This window comes from Hoplias malabaricus, chromosome 12, assembly GCF_029633855.1.
Source record: "Hoplias malabaricus isolate fHopMal1 chromosome 12, fHopMal1.hap1, whole genome shotgun sequence".
NCBI lineage: Eukaryota > Metazoa > Chordata > Actinopteri > Characiformes > Erythrinidae > Hoplias > Hoplias malabaricus.
In genome coordinates this window covers 2,312,648-2,337,625 of record NC_089811.1, presented here as the reverse complement: position 1 = coordinate 2,337,625, position 24,978 = coordinate 2,312,648, and the positions used below count along the sequence as shown (strand labels likewise).

The following is a 24,978-nucleotide window of genomic DNA, read 5'->3' as shown; positions in this document are numbered from 1 at the left end:
ATTTTTTTAGATCTACTGAGGTGCACTCAAGCTCTTTGTAGGTGATATATATAGAGATATAGAGAGAGATTTACTTCTGATGTACTGCAGTGTATCCTCCAGCTCATTGTTCCAGTGTGTGTGATGTATAGTGGGCACTGTTCTGAACCTCACTGATGGCACCTTCACACACACACACACACACACACACACACACACCTGCTCAAGTATGTGTTAATGGCCTTCAAGCTGCTTTATGTGTTTATTTATACCTGGATCTTAATTACTGAACTGCTACCCCGGCCGAAGAGAAGAGAAGAGAAACAGGGCTTTGAGAAAGACTTGGGGAAGATAAGAGAACATTAGGGAAAGATAAAAAAGAAGGGAAGAGAAAACAGAAAATATGAGGAGAGACAGAGGAGAAGACTAGATGAAGAGATGTGGGGGTAAGTAGGAAGATGGAAGTGCCAGGTGCCAGTGCAAGGAGAGAGGGAGGAGGTGGAGAGGAAGGATAAAGACAGGAGAGAGAGGGGAGAGAGAGAAAGAATAGAGAGACGAGAGGGAAATGAATGTGTTGATGTTGTGAGTGTCTCTCTGGCGCCTCCTGCTGATCTGCGTTGGAACAATAGATATCCGTGTGTGTGTGTGTGTGTGTGTGTGTGTGTGTGTGTGTGTGTGTGTGTGTGTGTGTGTGTGTGTGAGCTCATATATTTACTAAACACACATGGAATTTCCTGGAACATTAAAACCACCTCCGGTTTGATTCCCTCCGCTACTGAAACTCAGAGCTCAGCACCACCTCAGTGTCACGATCCACCGCCCAAATCACACCTGCTCTGTGGGGGTCCTGAGCATTGAGAACAGGGAGGAAGTGGTCAAACGCAGTATGCAGAGCAACAGATGGACTCTGGAGCTGAGAGAATGGAGTGTGAGTGTGGTTCTAATGTTGTGGCTGATAAATGTTGATTACAGCGTCCTCTCCACTTTTGTAAACTCCTGTTCTCCAAGTGAAGGGTGGTCTCGAGACTTTTTATGAGCTGGGATTCTGTGCCTAATCCTGCTGCGGTGGAAGGCCTCTAAGCCTTTAATGAATGAGACACACACACACACACACACACACATTGGCTGTTGTTGTTAAATCGGTGCCAGAATGAAACAGCATTTGGATCCTACTTCAGCAGCAACTTCCCAACACCTGACGCTAACAGGTTCACACACCGGGCACATTCACACACACCTTGTTTCCATAGCAACAGAGTAAACCCCTCTCTTCCTACCCTTCTGTCCTATCCACCTTTCTCTCTTTTACACCTCTCTCTGTCTCCAAATTTATCTCTCTACCTCTCTCTCCCTCTTTCGCTTTCTCTCTCTTCCCCACCTTTTTCCTCTCTCTCTCTCTCTCTCTCTCTCTCTCTCTCTCTCTCTCTTATTCTCTGTTGGAGGTGTGTTTCCCCCTCACAGTGAAGGTGTGTGGATGGAGACTCCTCTGCTTTTTTTGATCGTTGTCAAAGTGCTGCACAGAGCGCTGCACAGTGAGGAGCATCTCTCAGAGAGCCTCCCTCTAAGAGGAGTTTATTGATTGTTTGTTTGTTTGCTTAGTTGTGCATCGAATGAAGGGAAGTTATGTTTTTTAACATCTTCTTTTGATCATATATTTACAGACACACACACACACACACACACACACTTGTTAAGTATATTTTCTTTAGAGGTTCACATTATGTGTGTCAAGGTCTATGAGGTCATTAGAAGTGAGGGAGACCCAGAGAAAGAGAGGGTAGGGAGTGCAGCTCTGTGCTGGGGACAGGGAAGATCCCACAGTGGAGCTGTAGCTGAGACGACAGGGTCCCGCAGTTCAGCTGTGGTGGTGAGAGCAGGTCCAGTGGTCCAGCTCTGCAGGCGTGGCTTCAAGCGGAGCAGTACCCAGTGTGGAGTATGGGTCCAATGATGCTCTGAGCTAAGAAGAGACGGGGTCCTCAGGTGGAGAATGTGTCCTATGGTGCAGCTCTGAGCTGAGGAGACGGGGTCCTCAGGTGGAGCTGTACAGTGTGAAGAATGGGTCCCATGATGCAGCTCTGAGCTGAGGAGACAGGGTCCTAAGGTGGAGAATGGGTCCTATGGTGCAGCTCTGAGCTGAGGAGACTGGGTCCTAAGGTGGAGCTGTACAGTGTGGAGAACGGGTCCTATGGTGCAGCTATGAGCTGAGGAGACAGGGTCCTTAGGTGGAGAATCGGTCCCATGATGCATATCTGAGCTGAGGAGACAGCGTCCTAAGGTGGAGCTGTACAGTGTGGAGAATGGGTCCTGTGGTGCAGCTTTGAACCAAGGAGACAGGGTCCTTAGGTGGAGCTGTACAGTGTGGTGAATGGGTCCTGTGGTGCAGCTTTGAACCAAGGAGACAGGGTCCTTAGGTGGAGTTGTACAGTGTGGAGAATGTGTCCTATGGTGCAGCTCTGAGCTGAGGAGACGGGGTCCTCAGGTGGAGCTGTACAGTGTGAAGAATGGGTCCCATGATGCAGCTCTGAGCTGAGGAGACGGGGTCCTAAGGTGGAGAATGGGTCCTATGGTGCAGCTTTGAACCAAGGAGACAGGGTCCTTAGGTGGAGCTGTACAGTGTGGAGAATGGGTCCTGTGGTGCAGCTTTGAACCAAGGAGACAGGGTCCTATGGTGAGCAGTCAGGGGTGTGGGGGGGGGGGGGGTGTAAACTTCAGAAGTTGGGAATCCCCTCGTTACAGACGCAGTAAATCGTACCCACTGGACACTGGAGAGGATGAGTTTTAGAAGGAAACTTTTTCCTTTTTTGTTTTGTTCTTTTTTTTTTTTTTCATTCCTTCTTTCTTCTTTCTTTCTTGCTTCTTTTATTTCTTTCAGTGCTTGCAGTCTCTTTTTCTCAGTGCATTTCTCTCTCACTGCACTTGCCTTAACAGAATTGCAGAACCATCACAAAACACTGTATCAGCAGCAAAGGAGGGGGTCAAAGATAGAAAAGAAAGAAAGAAAGATAGAAAGAAAAATTGAAGACAAAACTGTTTGTTTATTGCTGCTCAAACTTTGTTTACTTGTTTACATTCAGCTGTGAAGTGTAATTAATCATTTTGCTCATGATGGACACTTTTACAAGCAAGGTATCTGCTCTTATGAAGCACCCCGAATATTCTGAGTGATAGTGGCGCCCCCGTGTGGGGAATTGTCTTCCTGCTAAACATGAGTGAGTGAGGCACATACCGCCCACCACCAGCATCAGTGAGAACAACAAAATCACTGTATCTAAACATATCACACACACTCATCAGCTGTGTGTGTGTGTGTGTGTGTGTGTGTGTGTGTGTGTGTGCTCCAAATTGGATTACCATGCTCAATTTGCAAAGGTTCTGGCGTGGGTTTTTTTTTTGTGTCCGTGTGTGTTTGTGTGTGTGTGTGTGTGTGTGTGTGTTTGGTCCGATAGTGGTCTTTCTCTTTGTGACAGAGCTCCAGTGTAATGATCAGGTCAGACGGTGGGAGGACGTTTATTCATATGATAATAGTGAGACAGACAGGCTGTCCGTTCTCTCCTATGGGGACAGTGTGTTATCTCTGACAGGGGTTAAAGCTGTATTCTGATTGGCTGACAGCTCTTTCACAGATGATGAAGATAATATTATTTTCCTGCTTTCAGTCTCTATTCAGCAGCAGTCAGAAGAGTGCCCCTCTCTCAACTCCACTGACCACACAGGAGCACCTTGTAGAGCTACAATTACAGACTGTAGGCCATATGTTGCTCTGCATACTTTCCCCCTGTTCCCCACAGAGCAGGTGTGATGTGGTGGTGGATCATTCTCAGCGCTGCAGTGACACTGACGTGGTGGTGGTGTGTTAGTGTGTGTTGTGCTGGTGTAGAGTGGATCAGACACAGCAGTGCTGCTGGAGTTTTTAAACCCTGTGTCCACTCTCTGTCCACTCTGTGAGACACTCCTCCCTCGTTGGTCCACCTTGTAGATGTAGAGTCAGAGACAGTAGCTCATCTGTCGCTGCACAGTGTGTGTCGCTCGTCCTCTAGTCCTTCATCCTATTCTCTGTCCATGAGTGATATGTTTAATCCTGTTTCTCTGTCTCTCTCTCTGTCTCTCTCTGTCTCTCTCTCTGTCTCTCTCTGTCTCTCTCTCTGTCTCTGTCTCTCTCTCTGTCTCTGTCTCTCTCTGTCTCTCTCTCTGTCTCTCCCTCTCTGTCTCTCTCTCTCTCTCTCTCTCTCTCAGCTTGACTTTATTAATTCATGTCAGCTGTATATAAAATATAGTGCATTACATAACAAAGCCATAAATAAATGAAAGGTTCACGAAGGACATTTTCAGATGACACATCTCCTTTAAGGTGACCCCACTGTTTTAAAAGCATCATAATCACATATGATGCTCTGAAACAGCTGCACATGAGCCTAAGGTCACTATGCTTGGTGCCAAATGTGGGTGAGAGGAATATAAACCCTTAATGCATTAATGTTACTTTCATCAGCCTTTTCTCTTTCAGACCCTCTTTTCCTTTCACATCCTCAGACCCTCTCCCTCTCTTCTCCTCTGTATTCCCTCTCTTTTATCACTCGTTTATCAGCCTTCCGGTGTCATTTCCATCTCCCCGAGCTGGTCTCCAGACAGAGTTCACGCCGAGCGGAGAGCAATCAGACTCCCATTCAGAGCCGCTGCTGTGCAGAAGAAAAGGCCGAGCTGCGAATGATTGACTGTGATTGGTGGAGGTGTGGAGGATGGAGGGATGAATGAAGGGATGGAGGAGAGGTCTGTGGCTCTGCAGTGTGTTTCCTCCCTTCGTTCCTCTGTCTCTCACAGATTTGCCTTTGTTCCTTCCCCCAGAGCACAGACCCTCATTTAGATCTAATTGATGTGAAGCTATTCATTAAATGAGCTGGTGACACACACACACACACATACCATCCCCCCGCTAGTAGCCCTGAGTTGTGTGTGTGTGTGTGTGTGTGTGTGTGTGTGTGTGAGTGTGAGAGAGAGAGCGTTTTGTCTGTCTGTGCATATGTGACACTTATTTTTCCCCAAACGAGCTTCATAGACCTCATCTATAGAACTCACCTGTGACATATTCTCCATTTCCATTTTCACCATTAACCAGACCTATAATATTAATAATCTTTAATAATAATATATGCAGAGCTGGCAAAGGGGAAGAGGGTCTGGGCGGACAGTAGGGTGTAGTTCAGGAAAGTAGCCTGGTGTCAGACCCTGCAGAGGTGTGAGCAATTGAACTCTATAGACCTCACTTATGATATAGACACCTGATAGACCGTATCTTTGCTATAGACCCCATTTATACATCTCATCTATGACATAGGCCCCAATTATTGACCTCACCTGTGATACAGACCTCACCTGTGTTATAGACTTCGCCTGTGCTATTGACCTCACCTGTGTTATAGACTTCACGTGTGCTATCGACCTCACCTGTGTTATAGACTTCGCCTGTGCTATTGACCTCACCTGTGTTATAGACTTCGCCTGTGCTATTGACCTCACCTGTGTTATAGACTTCACGTGTGCTATCGACCTCACCTGTGTTATAGACTTCGCCTGTTCTATTGACCTCACCTGTGTTATAGATTTCACCTGTGCTATTGACCTCACCTGTGCTATTGACCTCACCTGTGATACAGACCTCACCTGTGTTATAGACTTCGCCTGTTCTATTGACCTCACCTGTGTTATAGATTTCACCTGTGCTATTGACCTCACCTGTGCTATTGACCTCACCTGTGCTATTGACCTCACCTGTGATACAGACCTCACCTGTGTTATAGACTTCGCCTGTGCTATTGACCTCACCTGTGTTATAGACTTCACGTGTGCTATCGACCTCACCTGTGTTATAGACTTCGCCTGTGCTATTGACCTCACCTGTGTTATAGACTTCGCCTGTGCTATTGACCTCACCTGTGTTATAGACTTCACGTGTGCTATCGACCTCACCTGTGTTATAGACTTCGCCTGTTCTATTGACCTCACCTGTGTTATAGATTTCACCTGTGCTATTGACCTCACCTGTGCTATTGACCTCACCTGTGATACAGACCTCACCTGTGTTATAGACTTCGCCTGTGCTATTGACCTCACCTGTGTTATAGACTTCACGTGTGCTATCGACCTCACCTGTGTTATAGACTTCGCCTGTGCTATTGACCTCACCTGTGTTATAGACTTCGCCTGTGCTATTGACCTCACCTGTGTTATAGACTTCACGTGTGCTATCGACCTCACCTGTGTTATAGACTTCGCCTGTTCTATTGACCTCACCTGTGTTATAGATTTCACCTGTGCTATTGACCTCACCTGTGCTATTGACCTCACCTGTGCTATTGACCTCACCTGTGATACAGACCTCACCTGTGTTATAGATTTCACCTGTGCTATTGACCTCACCTGTGCTATTGACCTCACCTGTGCTATTGACCTCACCTGTGATACAGACCTCACCTGTGTTATAGATTTCACCTGTGCTATTGACCTCACCTGTGCTATTGACCTCACCTGTGATACAGACCTCACCTGTGTTATAGACTTCACCTGTGCTATTGACCTCACCTGTGCTATTGACCTCAGGTATAGACCTCACCTGTGTTCATAGACCACACAATGTAAACACATCCCGCACATACCTCTCACATGTGCTATAGAGCTCCTCGGAATTATTCCAAACTCAGCGTAGTGTTTCAGAACCACCAGGTCCAGTCTGGGTTCTGGCTCATTACTGTCTCTGTGTGTCCCATTAGTGCAGATTAGTCTTGGTGTTTGTGTGGTTTTGTGTATGATTTTGCATGAGAAAGTGTGTGTGTGTGAAAATAATTTGTCAGCCTCGTGTTTCCCACCTTGGAGGAGGGAGAATTAGGGAGAAAGCTTAGTGTTCTGGTTTGTGAGCATTAAGTCTATTGATCATGTTTCACCACAAAGAGACAAGTCTCCTGGGTCTCACACACACACACACACTCTCTCTCTCTCTCTCTCTCTCTCTCTCTCCCACCCCTATTCTCCTCCTAACAACCTCCTAACAGTGTAGCTGTCGATCCCTCATTGAGAAAAGGAAGCAGACACAAAAGAAGGGAATGTGCAGATCAAACAAAGACCTGCTGGTGTTTCTCAGAGCCGCGGACTGATCGCCCCAGAGCCCAGGCCTCAGCACCACCGAGTGTGTGTGGGATTGACTCATGGTGAAAATTCTGGAAACGGGATAAAACCAGTCATTCTGATCCTGCTTCACTTCTGAGGCCAAGTGCAGGGACTTTAGGATTGCCCCGCCCCCTCATTTGAGCGTGTCCAATCACAGCGCTGGACCCGTGTTTATGTGAAAGCGCAAAAACAAGGTTAAACAAAACGGGCGCGGAGAAAGAGAGCACTACGTTAAAATGGAGAAAGCGACAACGGAGAAGGAAGAAAACGTAAGTGAGACTTGATTTGGACTTGCAGAAAATGACTTGTGATCCTTGTGGTATTTTGATCCTTGTGGTATTTTGACCAAAGCATGTCATGGAAAGTTCATTAAGGCTGAGAACTGTGCCTCCCTGTGGAAAACTGTGGAGGCAGTGAATGCTGCAGGATCTGGTGTTAAATTTAGTTGTTGAGGCTTCGGCGTAACTTTCTGTTAAATGTGTGTTTTCCTGAAGTTAAGAACTGTTTTGACTGGAAAGCTGTGCCTGGAATGTTTTGTCTGGAATTAAACAGTGTGCCATAAAGTGGTGAGAGGGAAAAATAACCTGAAATATAATCAGTCTCTCCAGAAAAAAACCCATATCTCCGTGTTCTCAGATTTTAACTGATCTTCATTGGAGCCCATCAGCTGCTCGTTACTGTGAGAACGTTTCAGGAAGAAGGTCAGCAGAACGGCTCTGAACGACTCGGACTTACACACTCTGCATTGAACGTGAGGGATGTTTCACCTTCTTCAGTGAAGTTACCAGTTTGGAGAGATGGGTTTTTTGTTTTTTTGGGCAGTGATGATACGCTCCCTCTCTCTTTATGCAAATGAGCTGAGCAGCGTCTAATCAGACGTGATATGTTTGAGTTCTTTGTATATAATAGTAAATGTGTGTGTGTGTGTGTCTCTGTGTGTGTGTGTGTGAGACATGCTTATCCTACAGCTTGGCTTTGTGTGAGAGAGCGGAGGGGAGGGACGGAGGAAGAGAGGGTTTTTGGGGGAGGTCTATCTGTGTGTGAGAGAGAGAGAGAGAGAGAGAGAGAGAGAGAGAGAGAGTGGGGTTTGAACATTTCTCTTTGTAAGGAAACAAAGAGTAGCTTCCAAACCTCAACTGCTCAAGTTCTGAATCCCAGTGTAGATCTCTCATCACACACACACACACACACACGCTCTCTTCTCTTTCTCTCTCTGTCTTGCTCCGTTTCTCACAGCCTCTGGATCCTCCACTGCTCTCTCAGACTGCTGTAAAGTAAGTGATCTGTTTATACACAACATTCCTCTGAGTCTGGATGTGATTAGTTTAAGATCTGGATGTGATTAGTTTAAGATCTGGATGTGATTAGTCTGAGTCTAGGTGTGATTAATATGAGTCTGGCTGTGATTAGTTTGATACTGAATGTTACTAGTTTGAGTCTAGACGTGATTAGTCTGAGTCAGGTTGTGATTAGTTTGAATCTGTGTGTGATTAGTTTAATTCTGTGTGTGATCAGTTTGGATCTGTATGTGATTAGTTTGGATCTGTATGTGATTAGTTTGGATCTGTGTGCAATTTGTTTGGATCTGCATGTGATTAGTTTGGATCTGTATGTGATTAGTTTGGATCTGCATGTGATTAGTTTGGATCTGTATGTTATTAGTTTGGATCTGTATGTGATTAGTTTGGATCTGTGTGCAATTTGTTTGGATCTGCATGTGATTAGTTCAATTCTGTGTAGGATTAGTTTGGATCTGTATGTAATTAATTTGGATCTGTGTGCAATTTGTTTGGATCTGAATGTGATTAGTTTGGATCTGCATGTGTTTAGTTTGGATCTGCATGTGATTAGTTTGGATCTGTATGTTATTAGTTTGGATCTGTATGTTATTAGTTTGGATCTGTATGTGATTAGTTTGGATCTGTATGTGATTAGTTTGGATCTGCATGTGATTAGTTCAATTCTGTGTGGGATTAGTTTGGATCTGTATGTAATTAGTTTGGATCTGTGTGCAATTTGTTTGGATCTGCATGTGATTAGTTTGGATCTGAATGTGATTAGTTTGGATCTGCATGTGATTAGTTTGGATCTGTATGTGATTAGTTTGGATCTGTGTGCGATTTGTTTGGATCTGTATGTAATTAGTTTAATTCTGTGTGGGGTTAGTTTGGGTCTGGTTGTGATGATTGATTCTGGATGTGATTAGTCTGATAATTCTGAGATGAAAGTGTCTCTACCGTTGGATCACTCCTGGTGCTAGTTTTCTGAAGCTTTGTTTTGACAGAACACAGTTGTGATGGAAGTCAAGGGGCAGATGCTGAGAGAGGAGTTCACCTTTAATGCAGTGAGCTGTGATTAGTCCAGTGTTCCTCCCTCAGCCTTCAGCTGCTGCTGGAATGACCCGCACTGACCCAACACAGCAGTGGGCACATGACACTGACAACTTTTATTCTACCAAAATGCGTGTGTGTGTGGGTAGTTGTGTGTGGTGTAGTTGACATGGTTACAGGGGCTGTATGTAATGAATGTTGAGTGGACAGTGCAGAGGTCAAACCTGGGTCAGATTCCAATGTTTTTCAAACTCAAGAACTTATCACAAATCTCACACACACTCACACACACACTCTCTCACACACACACACACACTCTCTCACACACACACACACACACACTCTCTTTTCTTTTTCTTCCTCAACCTCAGATGAAATGTGAAATCTGTATGTCCAGAAGTTTATGGACACCAGTTCCTCTGTGTTTTCCTTCACTGCAGTAACAGCGTTGACTTTTCAGTGAAGTCTTACACTAGCTGTGAGGATTTGATGGCAGCCACATGAGGTCAGATACTGATGCTGGACAACTACTCCAACTGTTCCCAAATATTTGGGGGAACCTGAGTTCGGGGAGCGGGGGGTGTTCCAGGTTCTTGTGCACTGTAAATAGTGTCTGCCAGGCTCTTTGCTGCTCCTGTTCTCACTGCAGGTTTGTTACTCCAGGTTTTAGTAGATGGCTGTGATTGGCTTGTGCCCAAATATTTTTTATGTCCACTCCAGCAGAGGAATGTTAATCTAAGTGTCTGTTTCCTTTCCTCCGTATCCGTTGTGTACCGGTCTCTTCCGTCCTGGCTGTGGTTAATAATTCATCGTTTTCTCAATAATTGGAAACTGCGGTGATCCTAATCCTCAGAAGCCGGGAGAAAAAGAGGGGAGGCTATTATCCTCCGGAGATGTTAATTCTCATGGAGGATGAGTGGCTCTTTTTTAGGAAGCTATCCGTCAAATGGGCTCATCTCTGGGGATGGGGGTGCTTTTTTTTTTAAAGCCAGATTCATTCGAGATGATTGACAGTTGGTTAAATAAGTTTTCAATCTTAAAAAGAGACAGATGATGCTTTAGGAGAGAAATGTGGGGCAAGCTGTGTCTGGACATTCTAACGTGTGTGTGTGTGTGTGTGTGTGTGTGTGTGTGTTTGTGTGTCTAGACTGAGACAGAGATATGAGCTCAGAGAGAAAGAAGGATGACCAACAGAGAAAAGAGACAGTGGGCATTGTTCCTAATTTGGCTTTAAAGACAACTTGAAGCTATATTGACTGATGAACCACAGCATCAAAACCACCTAGCTAATATGAATGGATGATGATATATGTCAGTGATAACAACATTAGAGGAAAAGGACAAGTTTACTGGGGAAAACTATACAACCGAAAGGAGGATGAGAAACGGCTGGGCATGGAGGGATATAGGTTCTGTATGGCATCCTGCAGCAAGGTTTTCCAGCTGGGCCTGAAGATCCTGCACACTCTTAGGTTGCAGAAGCTGGTTCCCAGCTTGTTCCATAAATTCAGATCATAACACCAGTGGTCACGGCAGTGCTTCACCATGAGGCCTCCGTACTCAAACTCAAAAGAACCTGGCTTTAATGCTAAAGACGATAAGTTCCAGTCTTGTATCAGTCCAGGTTTCTCCTTCATAACACCACTGCTCCCAGCACCTCCTAATAGCATGGTCAGAAGAGTCTAGAGGGTGGCAATTTGATGAAATTTTTATTTAACATGCTATTTCTCTTAACGATATAAGGTTGCCCTTGAACCTCCCTTAAGTTTCTTGCAGAAAAAATGCCTTAAGTGATCCCTAAATGTTTTTTTATGGAAATCACCTTAAATGGTTCCTTTAAGTATTCGGTTAAAAACGGTTGCGTTGCATGAAGCTCCTTAACTGTCAGTTCCCTTTGAATTATTCATAGGATGTAAAAACTCAAAATAACAGAAACATGGCTGAGTTTTTGGAGGTGTTTGAAGCTGATTGTAACTAGGTGAACTTCTCGAGGCAGCAACAATCCTCTAGATCCTCTACTGTGTAGTTATTAAGAGACAGATTTAACTATCGTTCATTTATAAAATCAGTAGGGAGCTAAAACACGACCTCACACAGCGCCACCAGGTGTTGATTATCCTTTCTTTTGTCGGTTTCTTACAGAAAGTTCACACTTTTCCTCCTCTCTCCGGTTAGGATTCCCTTTTTGGTTCTTTTTCTTGTCCATTTTGTTTGTGTTAAAAGACGTTAAGGCTGCTCTCAAACGGCAGCATTGAGTGAACGTTTGTTTGTATGTTGTTTTGAGGCATTGTTGCCATGAAAAAATGTAGGCCGTTACAGCCACAGGTCCTAAGTCACTGTAATAAACACTTACACCTTTGCCTTAATTAAGGGGAAACTTAAGGTTGTTTAGCCACCGGGCACAGAGCTTCAGGGCCAACCTGATCCCTCCCATGTGGGCGACCCGCTCTATGGAGCATTAACTGGTTCATTCAGGAACCACAAAGCGCTTTGTTCCTGTGCCTTCCACTTTGCAGACGTCCGGCTCTTTCAGACATAGCTGGAGTCCTGAAGGCCTGCGACTGTTACAGTAAGGTATTGTCCTGCTGGGGGTCTAAGTGTACACAAAGTGGCCTTTTATTCTTGTCCATGAGTCAGCGTCCAGCTGAGTCCATCCGTCAGCCGTGAAGACTGGAGTCAGGCGGCAGTAACTCACCTCTGCTCTGCTCCACTGGACTCGGGCCAGGGATTACACCACTGTGTGTGTGTGTGTGTGTGTGTGTGTACGCTGTCCTTGTGCCCTGGCATGTGCTGTGTAATCTACAGTAGGAGGTTTAGGTCAGCGTCTGTGAACACTGACCTGCACAGATTTGTAATGCTGATGTCTGATTGGCTCCTAGTCACAAGGGCCCACCCGTGTTCCTACCCTCCGCCAACGCTTACATAGTGCAGTGTCTGCAGTGCTGAGTCTTGAGTACTAACGACCGAGTCTCTGTTTTACCTGTTAGAGGTCAGTGAATGTTCACAATGATTTTGAAGCTGTAAATTTAAGGTAAAAATGCTACCTACTGTTGCTTGAGTCCCTAAAGGATGTCCACACACTTTGCACATTGGTGGACATTACAGACACAGTGTCACTCACTCCCTCTGTGAGTTCTCTCCCAGCTGTTGGAGTCTCACTCATTCCCAGCGTTCCTCTTTGCATTGTTTGCAGGATTGTGGACGGTGGGCTTGTGGACGGTGGGCTGGAGAATCCCGCTGATCCTTTAGCGATGTCACTCACCCAGGCTCTGAATCAATACGGCTTTTGTTGAGGAATGTGGAGGCTCTTCTCACGCTGAGGTCTCACACCAAAGCACGAGGCTGAGAGGGAGCAAACATCTCAGTGCGCTCACATTACGGGGCAGAAGTGGTGCGGACCTGAATTTGATTTGCCTGCTATTGACCAAACACTCTGGGAACACGAGACTCAGAATGTGCTGCACTCAGATTAGAGCCCAGACCTGCACTTCTCCTCAAACCAAGGAGGAGACTCTGTGGTGAGGGGAGAAGCTAGATCTTCCCCGAGGATCAGCCAAGTGAGAGAGAGGAAAGAATGAAGTCAGTCAATGAAGTAACTGATGGAGAGCTGTGATTGATTATGTATTGATTGTGTGTTAGCTCTGATTGAAGGATCGAACCTCCCGTCATGTGCCGTATCCCTGCATGGATCTCTATTTTCTCTCTCTCCCTCTCTCTCTCTCTCTCTCTCTCTCTCTCTCTCTCTCTCTCTCTCTCTCCCTCCCTCTCTCTCTCTTTCCCTCTGACTGGCTTCATTCTTCCCTCCCTCCTTCTGACAGATCCAAGCAACCTTTCCTCCATCAACTATGAATACATCTATCAAAACACCTATCCCATTCATTCATTCATTCATTCATTCATTCAGTCAGTCAGTCATTCGTTCAACCATTCATTCATTCATTCATTCGTTTGTTCACACATTCATTCATTCATTCATTCATCCAGTCAGCCATATATTTATACTTCAATTCATCCCTTCATCTGTCTTCCTTCCTTTCTTCCTTCATTCATTCATTCATTCAGTCCATCAGCCATGTATTTATCTATTCTTCCAACTACCGATTACTCCATGTATTTATCCATTCAGACACGTCCATCCTTACGTAAATACATACATGCATCCAGTCACCTATTTTATTCATTCATTCATTCATTCATTCAGATGTGCACTCAGTCATGTAGTTATCCATCCATCTGCCCATTCCTGCAACTATGTATCTATCTATACAACATTCATCAGTTCATTTATTCATCCATTCATCCATCCACCCATCTATTCATCAGTTCACTTCCTGTCAGTCCTCCTGTCTATTCATGAAACTATGTTTCCATTGATTGATCTATCCATTCTTCACTTCCTGTTTATTCATCCATTCACTCATCAATCATCAATCTATCTGTCATTTCATCAGTCCATCATCTGTCTATTAATCTGTCTAACCACAAATTAAACTTGTATCTCCATCCACCATCCATCATCCATCCATTCCTCCGTCCTCTGCTGGTCGGTCCGTCCCCAGGCTGTGTTCAGAGGAGGAGGAGGAGGAGGACAGTTCTCGGAGCGAGGCTGTGTTCCAGCTGAAGTCTTCATCTCCGCGGCCTTGGCTCCTGCTCCTGCGTCTGCGGAAAGGCCTCCATTATTTTATAAAATTACACGTTTAACGGACAGCGGCGTCATTACGAGGAGCTGGAGAGACCGGGACATTCCACACAACATCAGCAGGGTCCACCGCACGAGTGGAGGCCGAAACCCGCTCCGAGTGTGTCAGGGAGATGAGGATTTAATGACTGTTTATGAAGTTAGGTTATCGCTGAGGAATTTTAGCAGAGGGAGAGGGGCTTTAACTCTTTGTTGACCGGTGCGTTTGTGGACTTCATCGTGTGGGAGGTGTGTGTTTGTCTCTACAGGTCTCTCCGTGTGCTTGAGCGACTGTGGGGTGAAGACATAACGACATCAGAGGCTTTCCTTCCTCTCCATATAAGGTCCATCGTTTCTAACGGTCAGCGTACGAGACGCGGGGTCCGTCAGATTAATAAGAACAGGGTGGGTTGGGTTTGGAGACTGTTTGTAATGAGTTACACATTCAGAATCTGAGGAATGCAGTAAGTTGTTTGTGAGGCAGGAGAAGTGGACTGTGGGCTGGTGTTGGTGTTGTTTGTCCTCATTCTGAGGTCAGGACTTTTATTGTGCTGCTCTGTTTGTGTGTTGGGGGTCTAAGAGGGGGCCGGCGTTGTAGTGAAAGGGATGTTAAAACATGACATGTTTAATGGGTGTCTGATGCTTGCTTGTTGCTAAAGGGGCAGACACCTTCTCCTCGTTTCTGGAGAGAGTCTCACAGCACTCAGAAGCACAGACGTCCACCGCCTCTTTGTGTCAGGGGGTAAAGGATCCCACGGTGTTGCATAATGAGGAGATAAAGAGAGAAATAGTTATGCGCATGGCGTACTTTACATTACCTGTTCTGACCGACACAAACAAACAGAGCTCTGTTTAAAAACAGGGATAAATGAGTCAAGGATCCACACTTGTATTTCGTTCATTTTAATGTCTAAATGAGAACAAAAGTGTTGACAGTTTTGAGTAATGAGTAGGTCCCCAATATGGCCGCTACTCTACACTGTGACATCAGCTGCAACCCAGGAATAATCTCTGACAGTTCCTGTTGAACGAGACAGTACCGACAGCTCTGATTGGTCGGATGCTGAGGGACAAACTCTTATCTTTAACGGTCAGAGGAGCAGCAGTGAGGTTTGGAGAAACAGTGTCTCTGCCTCGTCTCATAATCCAAACCACTGAGTATAAAGTGGCTTTTCTGTTTTGCTGTTTATATTAATGTCACACGGGAATTCACAATCATCAAATCAACCTCCAAATGCTCCTCCCACTTTCACGGTTCTGTTCTGGGATGAGCCAGAGGAAAATGCTATTGCTCATAGTTTGCTCGGTAATGGCTCAGGAAACATAACATTTCTCTAACCCTAAAACTCCACAGGGGAAACAGAATGAGACAAAAATGAGACCTGAGTTTACTGATATCTGGGGCTGAGCTCTCCACAAAAACTCCTGAAGAGGCACATACAAGATTAGAGGTCTTTATCTGAGGAGACATATTTGAGCAGCAGGAGACTTATACTATGTCTAGGAAAAACTACAGAGAGATTTATGTGATCTCCTTTTTTATTTCTCTGCCTCTGGGAGGGTGTATTAGTAACAGAACTGTGCAGTAAAACACAGAGCAGTGGACAAACGCATAGTGTCTGCACCTGACTGAGCGCTGAGAGGAGTTCAGATATGACACAATGACTCACAGATTCTCTCTCTCTCTCTCTCTCTCTCTCTCTCTCTCTCTGTGCAGGGGACATCACACAGAAGGGCTATGAGAAGAAAAGAGGAAAGCTCCTAGCACCCTACATCCCCCAAATACAAGGTACTCACCTCACTCTCCCTTTTACTTTTATATTTACCAAGGACTCATTGGTGTAGCATGGTGTTCCTGCCCAAGTCTACCTCATGGACAGCAGCAGTGATACCCATTACTGCACATTTAAACCATTTTAGCCAGGTGTTTAAACAAGCTTTGGGCCAAAAAGTATAGTTTGGAAAATGTTCTCCTGTTTATTTTAGAAGTAACATATCAGTTTAAAGGGGACATACTGTATTATGAAGAAATGCCTTGTTCAGTGCATGTGCTCATTAACGTGGGCTTCTGGAGTCCACCAACTCACACACTGTGTGCGTTGAAGTGTGGTGTGTTCTCCCTGTGTCTGCGTGGGTTTCCTCCGGGTGACTGTCTGCGAGGAGTGTGGTGTGTTCTCCCTGTGTCTGCGTGGGTATCCTCCGGGTGACTGTCTGTGAGGAGTGTGCTGTGTTCTCTCTGTGTCTGCGTGGGTTTCCTCCGGGTGACTGTCTGTGAGGAGTGTGGTGTGTTCTCTCTGTGTCTGCGTGGGTTTCCTCCGGGTGACTGTCTGTGAGGAGTGTGGTGTGTTCTCCCTGTGTCTGCGTGGGTTTCCTCCGGGTGACTGTCTGTGAGGAGTGTGGTGTGTTCTCCCTGTGTCTGTGTGGGTTTCCTCCGGGTGACTGTCTGTGAGGAGTGTGGTGTGTTCTCTCTGTGTGCTGTCTTAGTCAGAAAACATGGGAACCCAAGTGAATAGGCTTTAGAATTGTCCCGCCCTCTTGTCTGAGTCTGCCCAATCACAGCACTGGACCACTGAGAAAAAAGAGAACAAAGCGAAAATGGCTAAAAACCAGAGCTTCTGCTCCTCGCTCCTCACTGCTGTGCGCTTGGGGTCGGGGTGAACAGCGAGCGGCTCGTTATCATTTAAAGGAACAGGTGCTGAAAGCGGGCGTTCTGAACAGGGGCTGTTTACACAGGGGGAGAACACTGCTGTGGGGCTCGTGGGGTTTGGACCAAAGCAGGTCACAGACCCTTCATTAAGAAACAGAACTGTGTTCCACTGTGGAGACGCAGAAGAGAATATGTCCCATTTAATGTTAATAATAACTGCAGTCAGCAGCAGTGTAATTCATAAACTGTGGCCTGTCGTTCCCAAGCAACACCGCAGTCAAAGAATAATCCAGAAACTGTGCTATGGTTTTAATAATGTGAAGCATTAATGCTTTAAATTCACCGTTTAGACGAAGCCTGTTCCAAGACGCTTTGATGAAGGCGAAGCTGAACTTTGGAGATGAATATACACTGAGGATTAGCTCAGCGCTAATTTATGATCTTTGCAGCTCTTTTGTTTTTCTCTAATTGAAAAATAACAGTGAGAAAAGTCCTGTTTCAAAAGAACACAAAGTGTGTTTCAGTGTCCTCTGAATCTTTAATGGACAGTTTGAAGGCGAGGCATATCTTTGTCATTCTGCACACATCATCTCTGACTGACCTTGAGCTGGAGAACAGAGGTCAGGGAATTTACTGCAGTGATTTATCCCCTACTGTAATTTCATTAATGCTCACAGCATAGCTCCATCTCTCTTCATCTCTCTCTCTCTCTCTCTCTCTCTCTCTCTCTCTCTCTCTCTCACACACACACAAACTTCGTGTTAATGGAAGCAGGCGTCTGTCTCTCTCTCTCTGAGGAGAAGAACAGGCGCTTTACTGAAGCGGAGAAAGATCTGAGTCAGACTCATCAGATCTTTAATGAAGTGTGGAGGGACGCTGAGACATTTGGTCAAACTAACTGCAACCACACACCTGGATTTCTACTTAGGCTTCAGGGAATGGGGCATGAAGACAGGCCTCATCAAAATATGAAGTCTCTTTACTGATCTGTGACTTCCAGATGGTGGCAAATTCGTCCCCTGACCAGTATGTCTATCCACTGGGACGAACCTGGGAAAGGAATGAGCAGATTTAAGATGCTGAAACGTCTTGGCTGATCAGTTCCACTCCTGTGTGAAACTCTGAAATGGGCGAATGGCAAAACTTTAAGCTTTTATTTGTATTAAATACAAAACTTGAAAAGAATATTACAGAAAGAAAGTCTGTGAGGAGTGTGGTGTGTTCTCTCTGTGTCTGCGTGGGTTTCCTCCGGGTGACTGTCTGTGAGGAGTGTGGTGTGTTCTCTCTGTGTCTGCGTGGGTTTCCTCCGGGTGACTGTCTGTGAGGAGTGTGGTGTGTTCTCCCTGTGTCTGCGTGGGTTTCCTCCGGGTGACTGTCTGTGACGAGTGTGGTGTGTTCTCTCTGTGTCTGCGTGGGTTTCCTCCGGGTGACTGTCTGTGAGGAGTGTGGTGTGTTCTCTCTGTGTCTGCGTGGGTTTCCTCCGGGTGACTGTCTGTGACGAGTGTGGTGTGTTCTCCCTGTGTCTGCTTGGGTTTCCTCCGGGTGACTGTCTGTGAGGAGTGTGGTGTGTTCTCTCTGTGTCTGCGTGGGTTTCCTCCGAGTGACTGTCTGTGAGGAGTGTGGTGTTTTCTCCCTGTGTCTGTGTGGGTTTCCTCCGGGTGACTGTCTGTGAGGAGTGTGGTGTGTTCTCTCTGTGTCTGCGTGGGTTTCCTCCGGGTGACTGTCTGTGAGGAGTGTGGTGTGTTCTCCCTGTGTCTGTGTGGGTTTCCTCCGGGTGACTGTCTGTGAGGAGTGTGGTGTGTTCTCCCTGTGTCTGTGTGGGTTTCCTCCGGGAGACTGTCTGTGAGGAGTGTGGTGTGTTCTCCCTGTGTCTATGTGGGTTTCCTCCGGGTGACTGTCTGTGAGGAGTGTGGTGTGTTCTCTCTGTGTCTGTGTGGGTTTCCTCCGGGTGACTGTCTGTGAGGAGTGTGGTGTGTTCTCCCTGTGTCTGTGTGGGTTTCCTCCGGGAGACTGTCTGTGAGGAGTGTGGTGTGTTCTCTCTGTGTCTGTGTGGGTTTCCTCCGGGTGACTGTCTGTGAGGAGTGTGGTGTGTTCTCCCTGTGTCTGTGTGGGTTTCCTCCGGGAGACTGTCTGTGAGGAGTGTGGTGTGTTCTTCCTGTGTCTGCGTGGGTTTCCTCCGGGTGCTCCAGTTTCCTCCCACGCTCCAAAGACACACGTTGGAAATAGGATTGGCGACTCAAAAGTGTCCGTAGGTGTGAGTGAATGTGACTGTGTGTCGCCCTGTGATGGACTGGTGCCCCCTCCAGGGTGTATACCCACTTTACACAGAGAGGTTTCGGTTTAGCTCTGGACCCACCATGACCTGGATGAGCCGTTACAAACAGTGAATGAATAAATGACTCTGGAGTACGGGAGAATATTACAGAATGTAAATGCTTACTGACAGAATAACAGATACCACCAGGAAGAGCCTGGAGAGCAAGTTGTTTACTTCCATTTCACAGACCACACTTTAAAGAGATGCACATCTGGTCAAAACAGAATTTTTTGGAATAATGAAGCACACACACACACACACACACACACAGTGACAGACTCATAAATCTCCATTAGAATGATATGTCTCCTCTGTGCACAGAGCTGGAAGATGCTGTAGATTCTCCAACACTTTAACGCATTAACAGCTGAGTTTGAGTCTGTCCAATCACAGCGCTGGACCCATGTTTGTGAGAGCAGAAAGACAAGATTAAACGCAACAAAACAGACACAACGAGTGCGGAGAAATAAGAGCACTGAGAGAAAACAAGAACGGAAAACAAAGAGAACTGAGCGAAAACAGCAAAAAAAAAACAGAGTTTCTGCTCCTCGCGCCTCCCTCACTGCTGTGCGCTCGGGGTCGGTGTGAACAAGCGTCACATTATCATTTAAAGGAACAGGTGCTGAAAGCAGGCGTTCTGAACAGGGCTGTTCAGACAAAGAGGAGAACACTGCTGTGGGGTTTGGTCTTTGTGGTATTTTGACAAAAGCAGGTCACAACTGTGTTCACAGGTGAAAAGTGGGAGAACATGTCTCCTTTAAACGTGACTGACATTTTCCTCAGAGAATCTCTGCTGTAAGAGACTGGGCTTCCCTTCTGTCTGTTTTAACGTCTCCACAGAGACGAGCGCACAGCTGCTAAATGCACTTTTCTGTGTATGTTTATTTTTAGCGCTGGTCTGAATTGCTCTGCATGAATATTTAATGAGCGCTGTGGCAGACTGCGCTCAGGGCCAAAAGTCTCTGGACGGTTTTGGTTTGGACGTCACTTTGGAAATCAGGCCTCATGCCGCAGATGAAGCTTTCAACTCCAGAATCCATCAGTTTCGTCTGAAGGGGTGGTCTCACTCCCTAAAAGCCAAGTGTCTCACTACATACCCACTGGCCTTGACCAAATTCAGCCTTGAAAAGTAGCTCTTAGTTCACTATACATCCAAAAGTTTGTAGACACTCCTTGTAATGAGCAAATTCATTTACGGTACAGGTTTAACAGTCAAGGAAACTCACAGACCAATGGCATGCATTGTGTTTATCACACATGACGCTGCTTAGCCAATCAGATCTGTGCATTAGGATGCCCGAGGCGGCTCGAGTGAGTGACACACACAGGGCTGGACTCCAGAAGCCGCCATCGTGGGGTCAATGAACACAGTCCACGGGACGAGACAGAAGATCTTTATGGACACTTTCAGGACGACAGTAAAGTCAAGTCCTTTACACACACATTCACTCACACACTCACACCTGTGGACACTACTGAGTCGCCAATCCACCTACCAACGTGTTTTTTTGGATCGAGGACGGAAACTGGAGGAAACCCACACAGAAACAGAGAGAACACACCACACTCCTCAGAGACAGTTACCCGGAGGAAACCCACGCAGACACATGGAGAACACACCACACTCCTCACAGACAGTCACCCGGAGTAAACCCACGCAGACACAGAGAGAACAGACCACACTCCTCACAGACAGTCACCCGGAGGAAACACACGCAGACACAGGGAGAACACACCACACTCCTCACAGACAGTCACCCGGAGGAAACCCACGCAGACACAGAGAGAACACTCCACACTCCTTGAACTTGACATTAATATGTTGTTATCTACATTAAATGTTGATATAATTACTAGTGTACTTCGGTATACAGGATATGACACTGATCATTATGCAAATTAGCTAATATATTAAATTGCAGCTGACCTCAGTAATGTTGTCATTGCTGAATGCCACCATATCTTCACAGACATCTTCCAACATTTAGGGTAAATTATTCCCTGAAGAGCAGCAGCAGAGAGGACCCTCTAAAAAGAGAAGATACCCTGCAATTTAGAAGTAGCGTACGACAACCAGGTGTCCACAAACATTTGGCCACACAGAAAGAGTTTGAGGTGCTTAATAGAAAAGAGACATGAGATAACGACGTCGATGTCATTTTAAGACCCTACTCTTATAAAATACAGACAAAAGCACTTGTATCGCCCTCTCAGAGCCACACTGTTTTATTCTATGGGAGATGTGACAGTGATAAGTAGAAGTCAGTCACTGAAGAAGGTTTGATTTCTTGTTCAGTAGGAGTGTGTGTCCTTGGGTGTGTGTTTGGTGAGAGCACCCAACCCTGGAGCTCTTTGTCCATGCTCTGAGCAGAAAAAAAATGCCACAGAGTGCAGTCAGGAATGTCCCATTGTGGGCGAGCAGAGGGCAGAACAAATCCGAGCGCATCAGCAGTTTATTACATAAGACTGATCTCGGTGCTGATGTGTGCCTCTGCTGCAGTGAACTGGGGTGAGGGCCCTAATCGTTTACGAGCTTTGTTTTTACTTGCTGGTGTTTAATTAATCAAATAAATCACTTTTATTGTTGTTCATTTGCATACACTTCATACACACCATGCTTTTTCACACACAGCAGTGCGGCTGGAGACTCTGTGAGACACTCCTCCCTCGTTGGTCCACCTTGTAGATGTAGAGTCAGAGACAGTAGCTCATCTGTCGCTGCACAGTGTGTGTCGCTCGTCCTCTAGTCCTTCATCAGTGACACAGGACGCTGTCGGCTGGATGTTTTTGGTCGGTGGACTGTTCTCTGGGGGTTTAAAAACTCCAGCAGCACTGCTGTGTCTGATCCACTCTACACCAGCACAACACACACTAACACACCACCACCACGTCAGTGTCACTGCAGCGCTGAGAATGATCCACCACCACATCACACCTGCTCTGTGGGGGTCCTGAGCGCTGAAGAGCAGCGTGATTATGGGAATCACTCTAAAACACAGTTCCACCGTTCCACCGCCCAGTGCTTTGAGGTCATGGCCCACACTTCACACATTCTTTTGATGAATACATTTCCACTGAGGGTGTTTTGAAATGTGGGCAGTTCTCCTCAGCTCTGACCGGTAACAGCCGCAGTTATGTATGAGAGCAGTGATCTGATTGGTCAAAGGCTTACCAATCATAAACAGCACTTCAGCCCCTAGCAACTGGATGGAAGTATAGCTCTGTTATCTTAGTTATCTCAGTTGTTTTGGTACCTCTCTTTTCTTTGGAGCTGGATTATTGACCAGAGCGTGAGGCTGGGGGTGGGTTTCCTGGGGAGCTCCACAGAGGGTCTGTGTATCTGTAGTCGTAGTAGACCGTGTTATAATGCAGTGTTTGATGATGACCACACTGTAAACGCGGTTTTGACCAGTAGAAGTCTGCAGCTCTAATGTCTGTGCCTTTTGTGCTTTTGCACATCTGTGTATATTTTTCAGTAATATTTTCTCATGCAAACCTTTCAGCCACAAGATTAAAACCACCGAAGAGTGATGTGATTATACAGACGATCTGGTACCAGTTCCCCCCACTGAGGGAGTGAATAGTCAGCCTACAATTAGATGGTGGAAGTAGTGGTGTGACACCCAAGACACGAGGGGTAAAGCTGAGCTCGTCTGGTCTCGTCCCACAGAAAACGACTATAGCATCCACTGCTGAAAGAGTTAATGCTGCTCTGATAGCGAGGCTTCAGAACACACGGGTCAGCGCCGTTTGCTGAGTATGGGGTTGGACAGAGTGACCGTGCTGACTCATGTCCATCGTTAAAGTGCCTACAATGGGGCATGTGAGTGTCAGAACTGGACCATGGAGCCGTGGAAGAGCGTGTACTGTTCTGAAAAATCACATTCTGTTGTCCGTCATGTGGACAGCTGTGTGTGTGTGTGTGTGTTGTACCTGGGGTAGACATGGCCCCAGGCTGCAGTGTGGAAGGAAGACACGCTGTACAATGGCAGAATGGTGCTCTAGTCCGTGTTCAGCTGGCAGAGCTTTAGTCCTGGTGTTCATGTGTGTTTTACTGGGCCACTTACCTGAACACCAATGTAGACCACCTTAACGCCTTCAGAACAGTGCTAATCCCTAATGGCACTGGTCTCTTTCAGCAGGACAATGCTCAAACATTACACTGTAAACCGTCTTCAGGAAGAGTCTGAGGAACTTAGAGAAGAGTGTAAGGTGTTGACAGGTCCACCGTGTGATCCAGGGGGTGTGGGATGTGGACTTAAGCCTAATATAAAATGCCATGAAGCTGAATTGAACCGATTTGTCCAGTAAATGTATAAAAACATGTACAAACACACACATTCGTATTCACGAGTTGTGGGGACATTACACAGATTTCCATTCATTTTGAGGCGACTTATCATTGACTTTTCCATAATCCTAACCCTATCCCTCACGCTAATGCTATCCTTAATCTTTACACCACCTTAAAACATGTCTTCACCCTAAAATGTAATGATTACATTGTGGGGACCAGCTGGTGGTCTCCATAAGGAAGACAGGTCCATAAAATATGAGTGTGTAAACAGGATTTGGTGCCCAAAATGAGATGTTCCTGGTACAGGTCTTCCTTATGGAGAGCACCAGCTGGTCCCCACAATGTAATCATTACATTTTAGGGTGAAGACATGTTTTAAGGTAGCGTATAGATTAAGGATATTATTAGTTTTAAGTTGGGGTTATACATTTATCACTCATTTCCCCTCCTCTTAAAGCCTGGTAGTGATGAACTCATCAGGCCGAGAGGTGAACGAGCGTCTTAATGATCTACAGCTAGCAACTGCTCTGTTTGTTTGCCTTTTGTGAGCTGTGGATAAGAATGTGACCCCAGAGTCTGGACTTTAAAGAGCTAGTAGCCCTCCCTCCTCCTCACTGGGGCCAGCTGTAATGAATCCTCTGCCTCTTCACAGTCATTGGAAACTCGTTCGGAGGACTTCCCTCTCCAGGGCACCCGGGGTCAGAGGTCAGGGGAGGGTGGTTGCCATGAGACTAGTCTGAAGAGTGTGACCTAAGACCCAAATCAATAGACATAGTAATGTTTAAAACAGATTTAGATTTGGGCCACTTTCATGAGCGCTAATGAAATCCATCCCAGATCTGATTTGTCGGAAGTGTGACTCTGTCTGAGCAGTCAGATTGGAATTCATGTGACTTTTATGCAATTTTTCTGTGCACTCCTCTTCATTTTTACAGAATGTTACACAGCTTTGTTGAAACATCGATGAAAACAGTGAGGAATCATGGGTGTAAACTCGTCCAAACCATCTCCGCTTTAATTTGAGGTTTTTAGGGAATAGACTGGTCGAGCTGCTTTCCTAAAATATATTAGCAAGTTGCAGTCACACTGGAGGTTGTGGGTTCGAGCCACGCTCCGGGTGACTGTCTGTGAGGAGTGTGGTGTGTTCTCCCTGTGTCTGCGTGGGTTTCCTCCGGGTGACTGTCTGTGAGGAGTGTGGTGTGTTCTCCCTGTGTCTGCGTGGGTTTCCTCCGGGTGACTGTCTGTGAGGAGTGTGGTGTGTTCTCCCTGTGTCTGTGTGGGTTTCCTCCGGGTGACTGTCTGTGAGGAGTGTGGTGTGTTCTCTCTGTGTCTGCGTGGGTTTCCTCCGGGTGACTGTCTGTGAGGAGTGTGGTGTGTTCTCTCTGTGTCAGCGTGGGTTTCCTCCGGGTGACTGTCTGTGAGGAGTGTGGTGTGTTCTCTCTGTGTCTGCGTGGGTTTCCTCCGGGTGACTGTCTGTGAGGAGTGTGGTGTGTTCTCTCTGTGTCAGCGTGGGTTTCCTCCGGGTGACTGTCTGTGAGGAGTGTGGTGTGTTCTCTCTGTGTCTGCGTGGGT

The 24,978-nt window shown here is 46.3% G+C and overlaps 1 protein-coding gene across 4 annotated transcripts in view; it reads left to right on the top strand.

Moving 5' to 3' along the window:
- Positions 1 to 24,978, top strand: part of dip2a (disco-interacting protein 2 homolog A) — a 128,836-nt gene that overhangs the window by 57,720 nt on the left and 46,138 nt on the right. For all 4 annotated transcript variants that reach the window (XR_010804650.1, XM_066686276.1, XM_066686274.1 and 1 more), the window contains exon 2: positions 15,863 to 15,934. Coding sequence is in view for 3 of the 4 variants with exons in the window: in XM_066686276.1 (XP_066542373.1) it covers positions 15,863 to 15,934 (72 nt within the window). In the remaining variant the exon portion in view is untranslated. The remainder of the gene's footprint in view (positions 1 to 15,862; positions 15,935 to 24,978) is intronic.